The 15,508-nt window shown below is 39.5% G+C and overlaps 1 protein-coding gene and 1 long non-coding RNA gene across 2 annotated transcripts in view; one reads left to right on the top strand and one right to left on the bottom strand.

Annotated features, from left to right (window-relative positions):
• Nucleotides 1-1,011: 1,011 nt before the first annotated feature.
• The window catches only part of PSMA6 (proteasome 20S subunit alpha 6), a 21,693-nt gene continuing 7,196 nt past the window's right edge, over nt 1,012-15,508 (top strand). Inside the window, exons 1-3 of the mRNA XM_045568642.1 lie at nt 1,012-1,281; nt 14,694-14,788; nt 15,280-15,361. Coding sequence (XP_045424598.1) covers nt 1,206-1,281; nt 14,694-14,788; nt 15,280-15,361 — 253 coding nt within the window. The 5' untranslated portion in view covers nt 1,012-1,205. The remainder of the gene's footprint in view (nt 1,282-14,693; nt 14,789-15,279; nt 15,362-15,508) is intronic.
• Nucleotides 9,634-15,508, bottom strand: part of LOC123650140 — a 22,616-nt gene continuing 16,741 nt past the window's right edge. Inside the window, exon 3 of the long non-coding RNA XR_006739274.1 lies at nt 9,634-9,915. This is a non-coding gene — a long non-coding RNA (uncharacterized LOC123650140). The remainder of the gene's footprint in view (nt 9,916-15,508) is intronic.

Raw genomic sequence — 15,508 nt, 5'->3', positions numbered from 1 at the left:
CCCATGCCCTCTTGCAGGGCCCACCTTAAATGCAACCTCAAGAGGGGGTCAAGATTTGTTTGAATGTATGAAATAATTCTCACAGCCTGCATTGTGTGTGATTTGAAATATCTCATTACCGCAAGGCAGTGAACATTCAGAGCTATGTCTATATGGGAAGCAAAGGCTTGCAGCTACGAAAACATTCCTCAGTTATTCCCTTTCTTTCTACAGTTTTTTGTTCAATTTAACAGTTACCTATTAGGCTGGGCGTGGTGGCTCACGCCTGTAATCCTAGCACTCTGGGAGGCCGAGGCAGGTGGGTCGTTTGAGCTCAGGAGTTTGAAACCAGCCTGAGCAAGAGCGAGACCCTGTCTCTACTAAAAATAGAAAGAAATTAGCTGGACAACTAAAAATATATATAGGAAAAATTAGCCAGGCATGGTGGCACATGCCTGTAGTCCCAGCTACTTAGGAGGCTGAGGCAGAAGGATTGCTCGAGCCCAGGAGTTTGAGGTTGCTGTGAGCTAGGCTGACGCCACGGCACTCACTCTAGCCAGGGCAACAGAGTGACACTCTGTCTCAAAAAAAAAAAAAAGAAAGAAAAGAAAAGAAAAGCCACCTGCTGGTCTCCCGGAGCTACCTCCCCTGCTTGGATTACTCTCATTAATCCGTCCAACACTAGCTTGCTATAAGCCCCACCCCTTTGGCTCTTACTTATCAATCAAAGCCGCTTAACCTCGGGTTTCCCCTATCACCCATATTTTAACCTCAGTTCAACCTTTAAGAGTAAAATTGTCGGAGCTGCTGGCCAAAGGAAAATGTTTCCCAACTAACGAGAGACGGTCTATTTAGGTCACATTGATAGGCAAATCACTACTCTGGGCCCCCGGGAAGCCTTTTCCTCCTAGCTCCAGGCAATTCACTCTCCCGATGACAGCCCTAAACCGCCACGGCCTGTTTCCCCGGGTATAAGCAAGCTGTAGCCTGGCGCAGGCGCACAGCGAAGACATCCGCCCTCGCTCCTGGGCTCCCCTCAGGGGCGGGGCCTCGAACATTGCTCAGCACTCAAAGAGGCTAGAGAGCCGTGAATTTGGCGTGCGAGAGCGGAAGAAACCCGGCCAGTGCCCCGGAAGCAGTCGCTGCAACTTCCGGGAGGGGTTTGTACGCCTTGTGCGGGTGCTACGGGGCCCAGATACTGTGCTTGAAGTAGTGGGTGCACCAATATGTCCCGTGGTTCCAGCGCCGGTTTTGATCGCCATATTACCATTTTTTCACCCGAGGGCCGGCTCTACCAAGTAGGTGAGTGACCCACGTCCGTCTACGGTCCACCTGAATTGCCCTGTCATGGTACGGCCTGGAGCATGCAGATGCGGCCGGAGTTTAGTCTGGGGCTGAAGCAGGGCCGGAGCTGGGTTGCGTCCCATGGTGCTCCCACCCTTCCCTGGAGGTAGGGATCGGGGACCTGAAGGCTGAAGTCCTGGCTCTCTTCAGGGCGAGCGGCCGTACTGCCTGCACACAATAGTTAGGAAGATAGGGCTATAATGCCTGACTCCGGCTTCCTGAGGCCCCTTCAGTTGTTGCATTCTGTTCTGGGTTGTCCCAAGGTCTGTTCTTCTCTAAAGGGTAATTGATTCCTTAACCTCCCAACTAAAATGCCCCCTCTCCTTTTTCCTTTGCAGTATGGACTTCCTTGTCCATTACACACAGGCATTCAGAGCCTACTATATGCCAGACACTGCTGGTCCTAGGAGATACAAACATGAATGTCACACCCTCTCCCATACTGAAGTTCACACCTTAAAGGGAGTGACAGATACGTAAACAAACATAAAAAGAAAAATGAGAAGTGCCAATGTACACGTATCTACAGAATTCAAGACATCTTTGGAAAACTGGTAGATAGAATTGAGAACCACCCATTCTAGAGCTGTTCTTGAAACTGGCATCCCCTTTTAACCCACAGCTATTTGAATGCTCCTATAGTTTAAATGCTGGCTCTGAATTGTAATTGAGGTGCTGTGTACTAGTTGTTAAGGAACAGCTTTAGTAGGAAGAAACACAACAAGTTACTCAGTATAGCAGTTATATTTTGCTGAAGTGAGATGGTGTCAAGATTTAGGTTATGATTATAAGCCAGACCCTTGACTTCTTGCCATAGAGAATTTAGTGTCAGGAGAGCCTTATTTACATCTGGTCCATGATAGTTTCATTTTTGAATGAATTTAGTATCTCAGACCCTCGGCGAGGCCAGTAATGTAATCATCTATGCTTGGAAATCATGAGAGAGTTGGCCTGTCAATGAGATTCTCTTCACCTATAAATTTTAGAAATGCAGTTAAAGGTAACTTGGAATGAAACTAGTTCACTGTATAGCTACATACTGTATATAATGTAGAAGAATCAACATCATACTGGTAATTCGATAATCCTGTAACTTATCATCAATTTGAAAAATATAATCAAAATAGAACAAAGAGATAACTGTATCCTCAAGGAATTTTCATTTTTAGTGTTTCATTCCTGAGTTTTAAAGAATTTTGCTATATTGGACTATTGCTTTGAGTGTTCTACTTTGTAGTTTTTAATATTTGAACAGGAAAAGTCACACAGAGACCTACACCTATACTTCTATATACTGTGTTGTAAAATCTAGCCATAAAGCATAGTCTTTAATGTTTCCTGAATTTGGTGAGTAGAAAGACTGAATATAGTGTCATTTTAATAGTTTAAAAACATTTGGTAGAGAACATATAGTTCAAAACAAGTTTAATATCTAGACAGAATAATTTTAATCTCTGTAAATAACACACTCCTTCCATTATTCAGGGCATTAATTAGACATTGTCAGGAAAAGGAAAGTGAAAGAATAGTTAGTATGAGCCAGCATTATAGTGGTGAAGAGTTGAGGCCCTGGCGCTTTAACTGGATTCACTTCTCTGCTCTGCTCCATACCAGCGGACCCAGGCACTTGCCCAGGTGTGCAACCTTAGCCTTCATTACTACTTGCAAAGTTGGGCTAATATAATTCTTCCTTATATGGTTTTGAGAATTAAATAAGGCAATGTATGTACAGTGCTTAGCACATGTCTGCCACATAGTAAATGCTCAGTAAATGTCATTAGGCGCTTGTTTGATTCTTTGGCTCATTTTTGTGGTCTCTTAGATTAGTAGCTCTCTAAACTACCAGTGGTAGTCTACATGGAATGTTTCCCTTTCTATGGGTCCCTCCATGTTCTTCAGTAAAATATATGTACATAATCATAATATTATAAATGCTGTTTATTAGTTTATACACTTTAGAATCTTCCAAAGACAAATCATATAAGAATAATAGAGTGCAAGTTGTTAGCTTTGACAGTGGAAAAATAGTATAACAAAAATGGGTTGATGACAAGGGAAGAAAAGATTAATGAAAAGGTAAGTATGCTCCTCATCTTCCATACTTGGGACTCAAAAGATAAATGTAGTCTAAAGTTGATAAATCAGAAAATAGAGATATAAATTTAAAGTTACAGTGCTAACCATAATTATAAACATAATATATAATTATAACATTAGGGATAAAGACTTGTTTTTCAGTTTATACTCTTGGGTAACTATTGAAATGGTTCTTTTAGGCCAGGCGAGGTGGCTCACGCCTGTAATCCTAGCACTCTGGGAGGCCGAGGCAGGAGGATCCTTTGAGCTCAGGAGTTAGAGACCAGCCTGAGCAAGAGTGAGACCCCATCTCTACTAAAAATAGAAAGAAATTATCTGGACAACTAAAAATGTATAGAGAAAAAATTAGCTGGGCATAGTGGTGCATGCCTGTAGTCCCAGCTACTCAGGAGGCTGAGGCAGGAGGATTGCTTAAGCCCAGGAGTTTGAGGTTGCTGTGAGCTGGGCTGACGCCATGGCACTGACTCTAGCCCGGGCAACAGAGTGAGACTCTGTCTCAAAAAAAAAAAAAAAAAAGAAAGAAATAGTTCTTTTAATGTAAGTACGCAAGCTGTATGTGTGTGTGCGTGCACATGCGTGTGTGTTAAAAATTGGAGAGCACCTAGCTTTGAAATCTAATTTCAGGAATTGCACAAGTTAACCTGAAACTGAGGTGCTAGTGGACCAAATTCAGCCTGGCTATTTTAGTGCCCCTCCCCCTTTCTGCTTGCCGATCCTGTGCTGGATATGTCTAGCAAAGGAGGGGAGGAGTAATTGTTTGGATTTGCCTATCAGGTAGATGTGAGCACTGCTTGGTTGCTTTTGAGGACGGAGCATACGGATAGGGAGCTCCAGAGAAATGGACTGGTAGAGACAGATTGGAAATAAATGTAGAAGTGGTATTGTGTATTGAAGCCAGATTTCCTGGGTTTGAGTCCTTGCTTTACACCAAGTATGAGAATATGAAAACTTTCTTCATCTGTAAAATGGAGATAATAATTCCACTTAGCTTCTAGGGCTCTAAGGAATTAATTAGTTAATAGATGTAAAACACTTAGAACAGTGCCCACCTATAGTAAACACTCAGTCTTTCTGTGAGGGATGGTGTCTAGAAGAAACGAATGGCTTACTATTGAGTCAGAAATTTCCCTAATAAATGACCTGAGATGTACTTACCATTTGCCTCTTTTGCAATTGAAAAAATATTTTATTTATTTGTTAAGGTTTATTAAGCAACGGTGAGCCAGGCACTCTACAGTACCAGTTGATTTTTTTTTTTTTTTGAGACAGAGTCTTGCTCTGACACCCAGGCTAGAGTACGGTGGCATGATTGTGGTTCACTGTAACCTCGTACTCTTGGGTTCAGGAGATCTTCCTTTCTCAGCCTCACTAGTAGCTAGGACTACGGGCATACGCCACCACACCCAGCTATTTTATTTTTTGTAGAGACAGGGTCTTGCTGTTTTGCCCTGTCTGGTCTCAAACTCCTGTCCTCGAGTGGTCCTCGCATCTCAGCCTCCCAAAGTGCCGGGATTATAGGCATGAGCCTCTGCACCTGGCCCCCCCCCCCCCCAGCATTCTTATTTTAAAGCAGTGTTTCTCAACCCAGGCTTTTCGTGCCCTCCTTGAGTCTGAATTAAATGCATGTGTATGTGTGTGTGTGCATACCTATATATGTAAACATATAAATGCATATATAACTATACAAAAAAGTGACAGATCAAACACTGCTATATTTTCAGATCTCATATTCTCCCTCTCACCAGTGCCAAGATTTCGAATAACCCCATCCCCTTGAAAAGTACTGCTCTAAAAAGTAAAATATTAGGAGGTACTGTGTATTGAGCCACGCTTCCCAATTATGAAACTTACAAGGTTAGAGAAGTACAGACTAAGCAGCTTCAAAATATTTTAATAACAAAGTTTTTAGTCACATGGCATTGAAATTGAATACAGATAAACTTTTTTTTTTTTTTTTGAGACAGTGCCTTGCTCTGTTGCCTAGGCTAGAGCGCTATGGTGTCAGCCTAGCTCATAGCAACCTCAAATGCCTCAGCTCAAGCAATCCTCCTGCCTCAGCCTCATGAGTAGCTTGGACTGCAGGTTCAGCCACCACGCCTGGCTAATTTTTTCTATTTTTAGTTGCCCTGCTAATTTTTTTTCTATTTTTTTAGTAGACACGGGGTCTCACTGTTGCTCAGGCTGGTCTCCAACTCCTGAGCTCAAGCAATCCTCCTGCCTCGGCCTCCCAGAGTGCTAGGATTACAGGCATGAGCCACCTCACCCAGCCCAGACAAACTTTCTTTACCCCAGTAGAACATCCCTTGTTGTTTTTGTTGTTGTTGTTTTGGTTTTTTTTACCAGACTTCATAGACTGTATATCTCTCTCAATTCATCTTTATTTTTCCAGCTTATATTTATATGGGGAAAAAATTAGATTTATGTCCCAAAATTCAGTACAGCATTTTAAACAAAATTATGGGTGGGAAAAGTTTTGATTTACATTCCTAATAATTGTTAGCACCTCAGAAATCACCTGCAAGATGCCTTGCAAAGCCTGATGGCGTAGATAGCAGCTCCACTGTTGTTTGCATCATAGTCTGAGCTCCTTACCGTTTGACCATTGTCTGGCCTTATGTTTGTCCTGAACATTTTGCCACAGTACCTTTTATATTTAGCTCCCTTTTCCCCCCTAGTGTTATACAAATGAATCCCAGAAAAGTTGGGAAAGTGTTGGGGAAAATTGTAGGGAAGGAATAAAAGCAAGTAAGAGATCACTTTGGAAAAGCCGCGTCTACATACAAAACAACTATCTCTTAACCATTTTGTTTGTGAGTGAGGATGCAAATTACATCGTGATTTACTGATTTGTTGTTAGGTTGAACCACATGAAACTGCTGGTGTTTTGACTATTTTTTGCCTATAAAAATGGCAGTTTCATGTGGTTCAACCTAATACTTATATATAGGCATTTTACTATGTATTTAAGTTATAATTTAAAGATTGAGGTGTTGGGATTGAGTGTGATCCATTATAATTTTTCCTATTTAAAAAATGGGAAATGCGCTATTAGTTATTATTTTCTTGTATAATCGTGGACATTCAAAGACAGATTACTGAGGTTAACAAAATGGTATTTGCTAGTTTTGTAAGTTTCTGATATTTTAGCCCAAACCAAAATCTTTAGAGATAGAAATGTTTAAATACTGTTGCCAACATTTGAATTCTGACTTAAAAATATATATATGCCTTTAAAATGCGGCCCATAAGCTATTTTTTTCTTAGTTGGCCTTCATTTACCATATAGGTTGCTCACCTCTGCTGTAAATTGTGATATTACTTTGTATCCTGACACTGTTTCTTTTGAAGGTACTCCTTTTTTTTTTTTTTTTTTGAGACAAAGTCTCACTTTGTTGCCTGGGCTAGAGTGCCATGGCATCAGCCTAGCTCAAGCAACCTCAAACCCCTGGGCTCAAGCAATCCTCCTGCCTCAGCCTCCTGAGTAGCTGGGACTACAGGCATGCGCCGCCGTGCCCGGCTAATTTTTTCTATATATATTTTAGTTGTCCATATAATTTATTTATTTTTTTTTTAAGTAGAGATGGGGTCTCGCTCTTGCTCAGGCTGGTCTCGAACTCCTGAGCTCAAAAGATCCACCCGCCTTGGCCTCCCAGAGTGCTAGGATTACAGGCGTGAGCCACCACGCCTATCCTGAAGGTACTCTTTAGGTATTGGGTTGTCTCTAGATTCGTTACTCTGGCAGTTTCCATTTTTCTGGAAATTATTATAAAATATATAATGGTAGTGTTAAAATGGAGATTCATTTATACAGACCTTTATTGAAAATTACAGGGGCCAGGCACAGTGGTGCATGCCTGTAATCCTAGCACTCTGGGAGGCTGAGCTTGAGCTCAGGAGTTGGAGAACAGGCAGAGCAAAAGCAAGATCCCATCTCTACTAAAAATTGAAAAAATTAGCTGGATGTGGTGGTGGACACCTATAGTCCCAGCTACTGGGGAGGCTGAGGGAGGAGGATCACTTGAGCCCAGAAGATTGAGTTTGCAGTGAGCTATGGTGATGCCACTGCACCTCTACCCAGGGTGACAGATCAAGACTCTGTCTCAAAAAAAGAAAAGGAAAGAAAATTATAGTGCAGCATGGTGAGTACCAAAATAATGGCACAGAAAAAGGTACAATAGGAAGTGATTAACTGCTAGGCAGAGCCAGGAAAGGCTCCTCAGAGAAGAATAATTGACCCAGGTGGAGATTAGTTAAGAAAATTTGGAGGACCAGTGCATAGATCAGTGTGGTTGGAATTAGACGGTGACAACTGGAAGAGTAGATTGTAGCAAGATTTTGAAGGGGTTCAGGTACCATGCTAGAGCTTGGACTTTGTCCCATAGATTTTGAACAGAGCTAGCAGAGGTGTTTGAGAACAGCAAGGTCATCAAGTAAGATAGCAGGGGAGTTGAGTTATGAAATGGGATTAGAGTAGAAAGGGGACTGATGGCAGGAAGACCAGTTGGTTGAGGCTTGTTCAGTAATCCACGTTAAACCCTAATGAGTGAACTAAAGTGATGAGAGAGAAAGAGTGGACAAGAGGAAATCTTGAGTTTATTTTAAAAAATTTTATTATAGAAACTTTTAAGCAAAGTAGATAGAATAGTACAGTGACCCTCATGTACCCATCACCCAGTTTCATCTGTTGTCAAGATTTTGTCAGTGATGTTTTCTCTCTTTCCAATACACTCTCTTCTAGAGTATTGAAAGCAAATTCTAGATGTAAGAGTGGACATTTCTAGGGTGAAAGAGGGGGAGGTGAGGAGTCAAGGATAATAACCAGGTTTATAGCTTGAAAAACTGAGTGGCTAATAATGCCTTTATTTGAGATAAGGATTGTAAGAAAAGAGGCCATTTCATACAGAGGAGTTGTTCGTTTTCAGCCATGTCTGTGGGAGAAATAGGCATTTGCAAGTACAGGTCTAGAGCTAGAGATGACAGAATTAGTAGGGATTATGTAGATTATAGCTGAATCCATTGTATAGGATAAATCATACGGGAATGGGGAGAAATGGTAGAATTCTGGGGAATACCACTATTTAAGGAGCTAGCTGAAGAGATGGAAGCAGTGAAGGAGAATGAGAAAGAAGTTCAGAGAAGTAGGAGAGGAATAGTAGGAATAATATTCTTAACTAAGAACTTTAAATTAAATTAAAAATCCAGTTCCTGAGTTGCACTAGCCACATTTCAAGTGCTCAATAGCCACAACGCAAATATAGAACACTGCCATAACAGAAATTTCTGTTGGACAGCCCTGGTCTATGTAAAGAGGGAGAAAGGAGGATTCTCTTAAGGAATCCTGGCAAATTCACAGGTGCATTCTCTATTGAGAAGTATTTTTAATATGTAAAATATTTTTTATTTTGTGGGACAAAAGTTTATTATGTGGATTTTACATTTTGCATTATATAAGCAATAAGCAAGTATTCATTTAGTTCAGGGATGACAGATGCAAATGCTTACCTAGGCCAGATAAGTAATGCCAGTGAGTGAAACAGGCTGGGTGAGATATGACGGGAGATGGTGGGACCTGTGGAAAACTGCAAAACACACATGCCCAGCCTAGTTGATTTTTGCTATGTGGGAATAAGGGTCAAGTATTACCAGAATTTTTTCGTAGTAAAAACTTAATCATATCTGCAAAGCTCCTTCCCTTTTTGCCACATAAGGTGACATTCACAGTTTCCAGGGACTAGAACATAGATATCTTTTGGGGGGGGGCATTTTCTTTTTTCTTTTTTTTTTTTTTATTTTAGCATATTATGTGGCTACAGAAGTTTAGGTTACGTATATTGCCCTTGCCTCCCCCGCCAAATCAGAGCTTCAAGCGTGTCCATCCCCTAGAGGGTGTGCATCGCGTTCATTACGTATGTATACACCCATCCCCTCGAGGGCGGCACTTTCTAGCATACCAAAGGATTGATAGTCTTGTTGGTTTGTGATTTCTGTTCAAAAAGCCAGTATTGACTTTGCTGATTTTCTCTGTCTGTTTCTATTTCATTGATTACTAGTCTTTATTATTTCTTCAAATTTGGGTTTACTTTGCTCTTTTCTAGCGCTTAAGGTGGAAACTTCAGTCATTGATTTTCAGATTTTTCCTAATATAAGAAATTAAGGCTATTGTGTTAATTTTCTATGCTACATAAAAATTACTAGAAATTTAGTGGCTTTAACAATACACATTTACTATCTCAGTTTCTGTGGGTCAGGAGTAGTCTGGGCTCAGCTTTGCTGGGTCCTCTGCTTAAGATTTCACAAGACTGCAGTCATGATGTCATCCAGGCTATGTTCTCATCTGGAGGCTGGACTGAAGAAGAAGCTACTTCCAAGTCCACTGAGATTGTTGGCAGAATTTATTTCCTTGCAGCGTAGGACTGAGGGCCCCAGCTTCTTGCTGGCTGTTGTCAGAAGGCCACTTACGTTATCCAGCCAACAAAGAGGATCTCTAGAGTGAATCTGTTAACAAGATGGAGTCTTATATAATATAATCATCTCCTTTACCATATTCTTTTTGTTACAAGTATGTTACAGGTCTTGCCCACACCAAGGGGAGCCAGTTACACAAAGTGGTGAACACCAGGAAGCAGGGATTGTGGAGGGGGAGGCCACCTTAGAATGTGTCCACCACAGCAATAAAATTCTCTCAAAACACTATTTTAGCTGCATTTTACAAATTTTGATATATTTTTATTATCATTCAGTGAAAAATATTTTAAAATTTCCCTTGTGACCTCTTTTACAACCCACGGATGTCTTTTTTCCCCCCATTTCTAGCATTTGTTGAGCAGAAGTGTTAAAATCTTCAACTATATGGGATTGAGCATGTCTCCCTTTAAGTTTGTCGATTTTTCTTTCATGTATTTTGAAGCTCTCTGATAAGGTACAGATACATTTATGATTGTTATGTCTTCTTAATGGATTGGTCCTTTTACCATGATGAAATCTTTCTTGATCTCTGATAACACTGTCTTGAAATTTACTCTGTCTGATATTTTAAAAATTATTTTTCTTTTTAGAGTTAGTGTGTTGCCCAGGCTGGAGTGCAGTGGGTGCAGTCATAGTTCACTGTAACTTTGAACTCTTGGGCTCAGGCAATCCTCCAGCCTCAGCCTCCCAAGTACTGAGACTACTGGCATATATACACCAACACACCTGGCTAATTTTTAAATTTTTCTGTATAGCTTGTTATGTTGCCCAGGCTGGTCTCGAATTCCTGGGCTCAAGTGATCCTCCCACCTCAGCCTCCCAAAGTGCTAGGACTACAGGTGTGCCTCAGCCTCCCGAGTAGCTGGGATGAGAGGTGCTCACCACCTCTGGTCTATTTATTTTTAGTAGAGTTGGAGTCTTGCTCTTGCTCAGGCTGGTCTCAAACCCCAGACCTCAAGCAATCCTCTCACCTCGGACTCCTAGAGTTCTAGGATTACAGGTGTGAGCCACTGCACTTGGACAGCAGTCATGCATTTTGAAAGAAATAAAGAGAAGAAAATATTTTCTGGCTGGGCATAGTGGCTCATGCCTGTAATCCAGCAGTTTGGGAGGCTGAAGTGGGAGAATCACTTAAGGCTAAGAGTTCAAGAGCATCCTGGGCAACATAATGAGACCCTGTCTCTACAAAAAAAGTTTTTAAATTAGCCAGGTGTGGGACACACCTATAGTCCCAACTACTGGGGAGGCTGAGGCAGGAGGATCAGTTGAGCCCAGGAGTTCCAAGTTGTAGTGAGCTATGATTGTGCCGCTGTACTCCAGCCTGGACAACACAGAGAGACTTTGTTTCTAAAGATAATAATAATGTTTTCTGTTTCCCCAGTTTTTATGTTTCTGAGTTTTGAAGATCAGAGGTTTTATCTAGTATCATTTTTCTTTAGCCTGAAGAAGTTTCTTTAGCATTTCCTGTTGCTGGTCTGAAAGTTTCTTTATTTTACCTTCATTCATAAAGTATATTTTTATTGGGTGTAAAATTTTGGATTACATTTTTTCTTTCCACACTTTAAGGATGTCGTTCCACATCATCAGTGGAAGTCATGTCATTCATACATTGTTCTCTTGCATTTAATTAGTTGTTTTTCTCTGTTTTCACATTTTTTACTTACTCTTTCTTTGGTTTTCAAGACTTTGACCATGATGAGTGTTGTTTTCTTTGTCTTTATCCTGCTTGGAGTTTGCCAGCCTTTTTTAATCTAAACTTTTCTGTCTTTTGCCATATTTGGAACATTTTTAGCCATTATTTCTTTAGATTTTTTTTGCAACAGTCTTTACTCTCCATATAGAACTCTGATTATATTGTGCATATCTTACACCTTTTGACGTTAACCCACAGATTCATTGTGTTTTTTGATCTATTTTCTCTCTCTCCTTAGAATTGGATGATTTGATTGATTCATATTTACTCTTTCCTTTATCACCTCCATTCTGAAATTAAGTCTATATGGTAAAGTTTTAAATTTCACATATTTTCAGTTTTATAATTTCTTTTTTGGCTCTTTTATTCTTTCTCTGCTGAGATTTCCTATCATATTTCATTTTGGGAATATTTCCATAATGTTATTGAACATAGTTATAATAGCTCTTTTAAAAATCCTTGCCTGCTAATACAAAATCTGGGTCACCTCAGGGTTTGCCTTTTTGAGATTGGATCACATATTCCTATTGTTTGGTTTTGTTTTTTTAGTTTGAGTTGATTTGTTTTCTCTTTTGATATGTTGAGTAGTTCTGGATTGTATCCTGGAGATTTGTTATGTTGTGAAGACTCTGAATTCTGTTATATTCCTCCAAAGAATGTTGACTTGTTTTGTTCTGGTAGGCAAAACAAGCCACAAAGTCTATCTCTCCGGTGGCATCCCAGATTTCACTTTATTTCTTTTATCCTTTACTAGGCTGCTTGGAGTCTGTGTGTGTGTGTATATTGTTATAAAATTCAGAGTTTTGGGCAATGTTTATATATAGAAGTTGGGACTCTCCCTGTCTGGTACTTTCCTTTCTTACCCTCATTTTCCAGCAGCTATCGTTATCCCTAACTGTTCACTAGTTCTGTAAGCCAAAAGGACTGAGTTTTCTGTTGGAGTTTAGCACTGACTGCTGTCAGACTTTGAGCCAGGAAAATGGGAAACTTACCCATGCTGTTCCTTTTTCCTAAGCATTGACTTCTCGTCTAGAATCTGTCTGACATCTTCAGGTAGTTATATTTGATTTTTCTGGAGTTTGTAGTTTTTATCTGTAGAGGGCTGATCGGGTAGAAGCTTTATTAGCCATATCAGAAACAACCAAGAAGCAGTTTGAAAATTCTACAGTTGGCCCTCTGTATCTGTGGGTTCTATATCCATTGATTCAACCAACTACATATCAAAAATATTGGGGGAAAAAAGTCCCATCTGTACTGAACATGTACAGACTTCTTTTCTTGTCATTATTCCCTAACAATACAGTATAACAATTATTTATGTAGCATTTATATTGTATGAGATACTACAGATAAACTAGAGAGGATTTAAAGTATACAGAATGATATGCATAGGTTATGTACAAATTCTACACCATTTTATATCAGAAGCTTGAATATATGTGGATTTTGGTGTCCACAGGAGTCCCAGAACCAATTCCCCACAGATACCGAGGGACCCAGTGTATTTTTATTTTATTTTATTTTTTTTTGAGACAAGAGTCTTTCTCTGTTGCCTGGGCTAGAGTGCCGTGGCATCAGCCTAGCTCACAGCAATCTCAAACTCCTGGGCTCAAGTGATCCTACTGCCTTAGCTTCCCAAGTAGCTGGGACTACAGGCACATGCCACTATGCCCGGCTCATTTTTTTCTATTTTAGTAGAGACAGGGTCTTGTTCTTGCTCAGACTGGTCTTGAACTCCTGACCTCAAGCGATCCTCCCACCGCGGCCTCCTAGAGTGCTAGGATTACAGGTATGAGCCACCATGCCTGGCTCATTTTCTCTATATATTTTTAGTTGTCCAGCTAATTTCTTTTTACTTTAAGTAGACATGGAGTCTCGCCCTTGCTCAGGCTGGTGAAGAGAGGATGTTGAAATCAGCTATTATGTGTCAGAATGTAAATAATGATTGGGGTTACTATGAATAATTTTCTTTTTAATTATCTTCTGTATTTTCCTTGTTTTCTGCAGTGAACATATATTAATTTTTGTTCCTTTTTTCCTCATTACAAAGTGTATCTATTATTCTTTTTTTTTTTTTTTGAGGGAGAGAAAGTCTGTCACTCAAGCTAGAGTGTAGTAGCATGATTATAGCTCATTGCAGCCTTGAAATCCTGGGCTTAAGTGATCTCCTGCCTCAGCCTCCTGAGTAACTGGGACTATGGGCACACACCACGACACCCAGCTAATTTTTAAAATTTTTGTAGAGATGAGGTCTCAGAGTGTTGCCTAGGCTGGTCTCAATCTCCTGACCTCAAGTGATCCACCTTGGCCTCCCAAAGTGCTGGGATTATAGGCGTGAGCCATGGCACCTAGCCATGAAATTTAAATATTACAGAAATATATAACATATAAATTGATAGTCTCATCTGTAATCTTACTGTCCAAAGAAAATAATCATCACCATACTACATGGTGCCAAGGTAGTTTGTTTTTATGCTGCCATTTTGATCTCAGTGTTTTAACCCATAGAATGGATTAACAGTAGCTAGAAGTGCACAAGCCTAGTCTGTTACAGATAAACTAAAGAATCATATGTTGTAGGTAATATGAAAATTGCAAAAAGCATGATCCAGAAAAATTCAACTTGGTAGACAAAAATCAATGCAAAAAATCTAACAGCAATTAAAACCTCATGTGGTCAAATTAGTTATTGACCAAAAGTTAACAGAAGTGTTAAATCTTGAGAAAATTTAGAGCAGCCAAATTTAGATTAGGAGAACTAGGGTTGGTAGAAATGATGGCCATAAAACAAACTTTTAAAATGATAAGACATATAATTGATAAAGATTTGATATGGTCAAAAGCAATTAAATTAAAACTGTATTGGAAATTTGGTATTTGAGCCTAATGAAAATAATTTCAGTAAGATGAAAATGAAAGAAACTGAGTTGGCTTAACTGTAATTTACTATTATCGTTATTATTATTTTTATTTTGCATGTCTTGGATGGCATTCCATGTTCATATGGAATATGTTTTTATGTTCATGCCTCATTCTTTTTAATTGCTGTTTATTATTCCATTACATGAACCTATGCTAATTTATTCCATCTTTTTAAAAAACTTTTATTTTCCAGAATATGCTTTTAAAGCTATTAACCAGGGTGGCCTTACATCAGTAGCTGTCAGAGGGAAAGACTGTGCAGTAATTGTTACACAGAAGAAAGTACCTGTAAGTAATACTTTCCAAGTAGTCAGTTATTACAGAATATAATGCAAGAATTTTTCCCGAGTTTGTGCAAATGTATTATATATTATTATGTACATAAGTTAACATTATTCTTGCTTTGACTCTGTGTTCCTATCATTTAAGAAGTGTCTATTGAATGTTTACATATAGTTCAGCTAAGTAGACAGAATTACCATATTAAACTTTGTAGTGTGATTATAAGCACAATGGGAGTTCTAAGTCTTTCGTCTTCAGGGACCTTGAGACAAGTTTTGAAAAGTTGTCATTCTTTTGCACAGGGAACATATCGTCTAAAAAAGGAAAACAGAGTTCCCTACCCTGACCCTTTTTTAAAAAATGATTTTAACTATAAAATGAACAGAAGACATTTATTGTATATAGTTTATTGTTACAGTTCCATAGTATTTTTTTTATAACTACACAGAGACCTGTTGGCTTTTTTTAAAATTATCTTTGTTTTCTTTGTTCATTAGGATAAGTTATTGGATTCCAGCACAGTGACTCACTTATTCAAGATAACCGAAAACATTGGCTGTGTGATGACAGGAATGACAGGTAATCAGCCAGATGTCTACTTAGGTATCTAAGCCCTATGTTATTGTCTTCAAATTATTTTTGAGTTTTGTATTTTAAGCTTCCTTTAGTGCCTGATTTCAGGTGATGTGAGTGGATTAGCAGTCTTCCAAAACTAATATCAGTATT

Source organism: Lemur catta, chromosome 1 (genome assembly GCF_020740605.2).
Source record: "Lemur catta isolate mLemCat1 chromosome 1, mLemCat1.pri, whole genome shotgun sequence".
Lineage (NCBI taxonomy): Eukaryota > Metazoa > Chordata > Mammalia > Primates > Lemuridae > Lemur > Lemur catta.
This window is presented reverse-complemented; position numbering and strand designations above follow the sequence as displayed.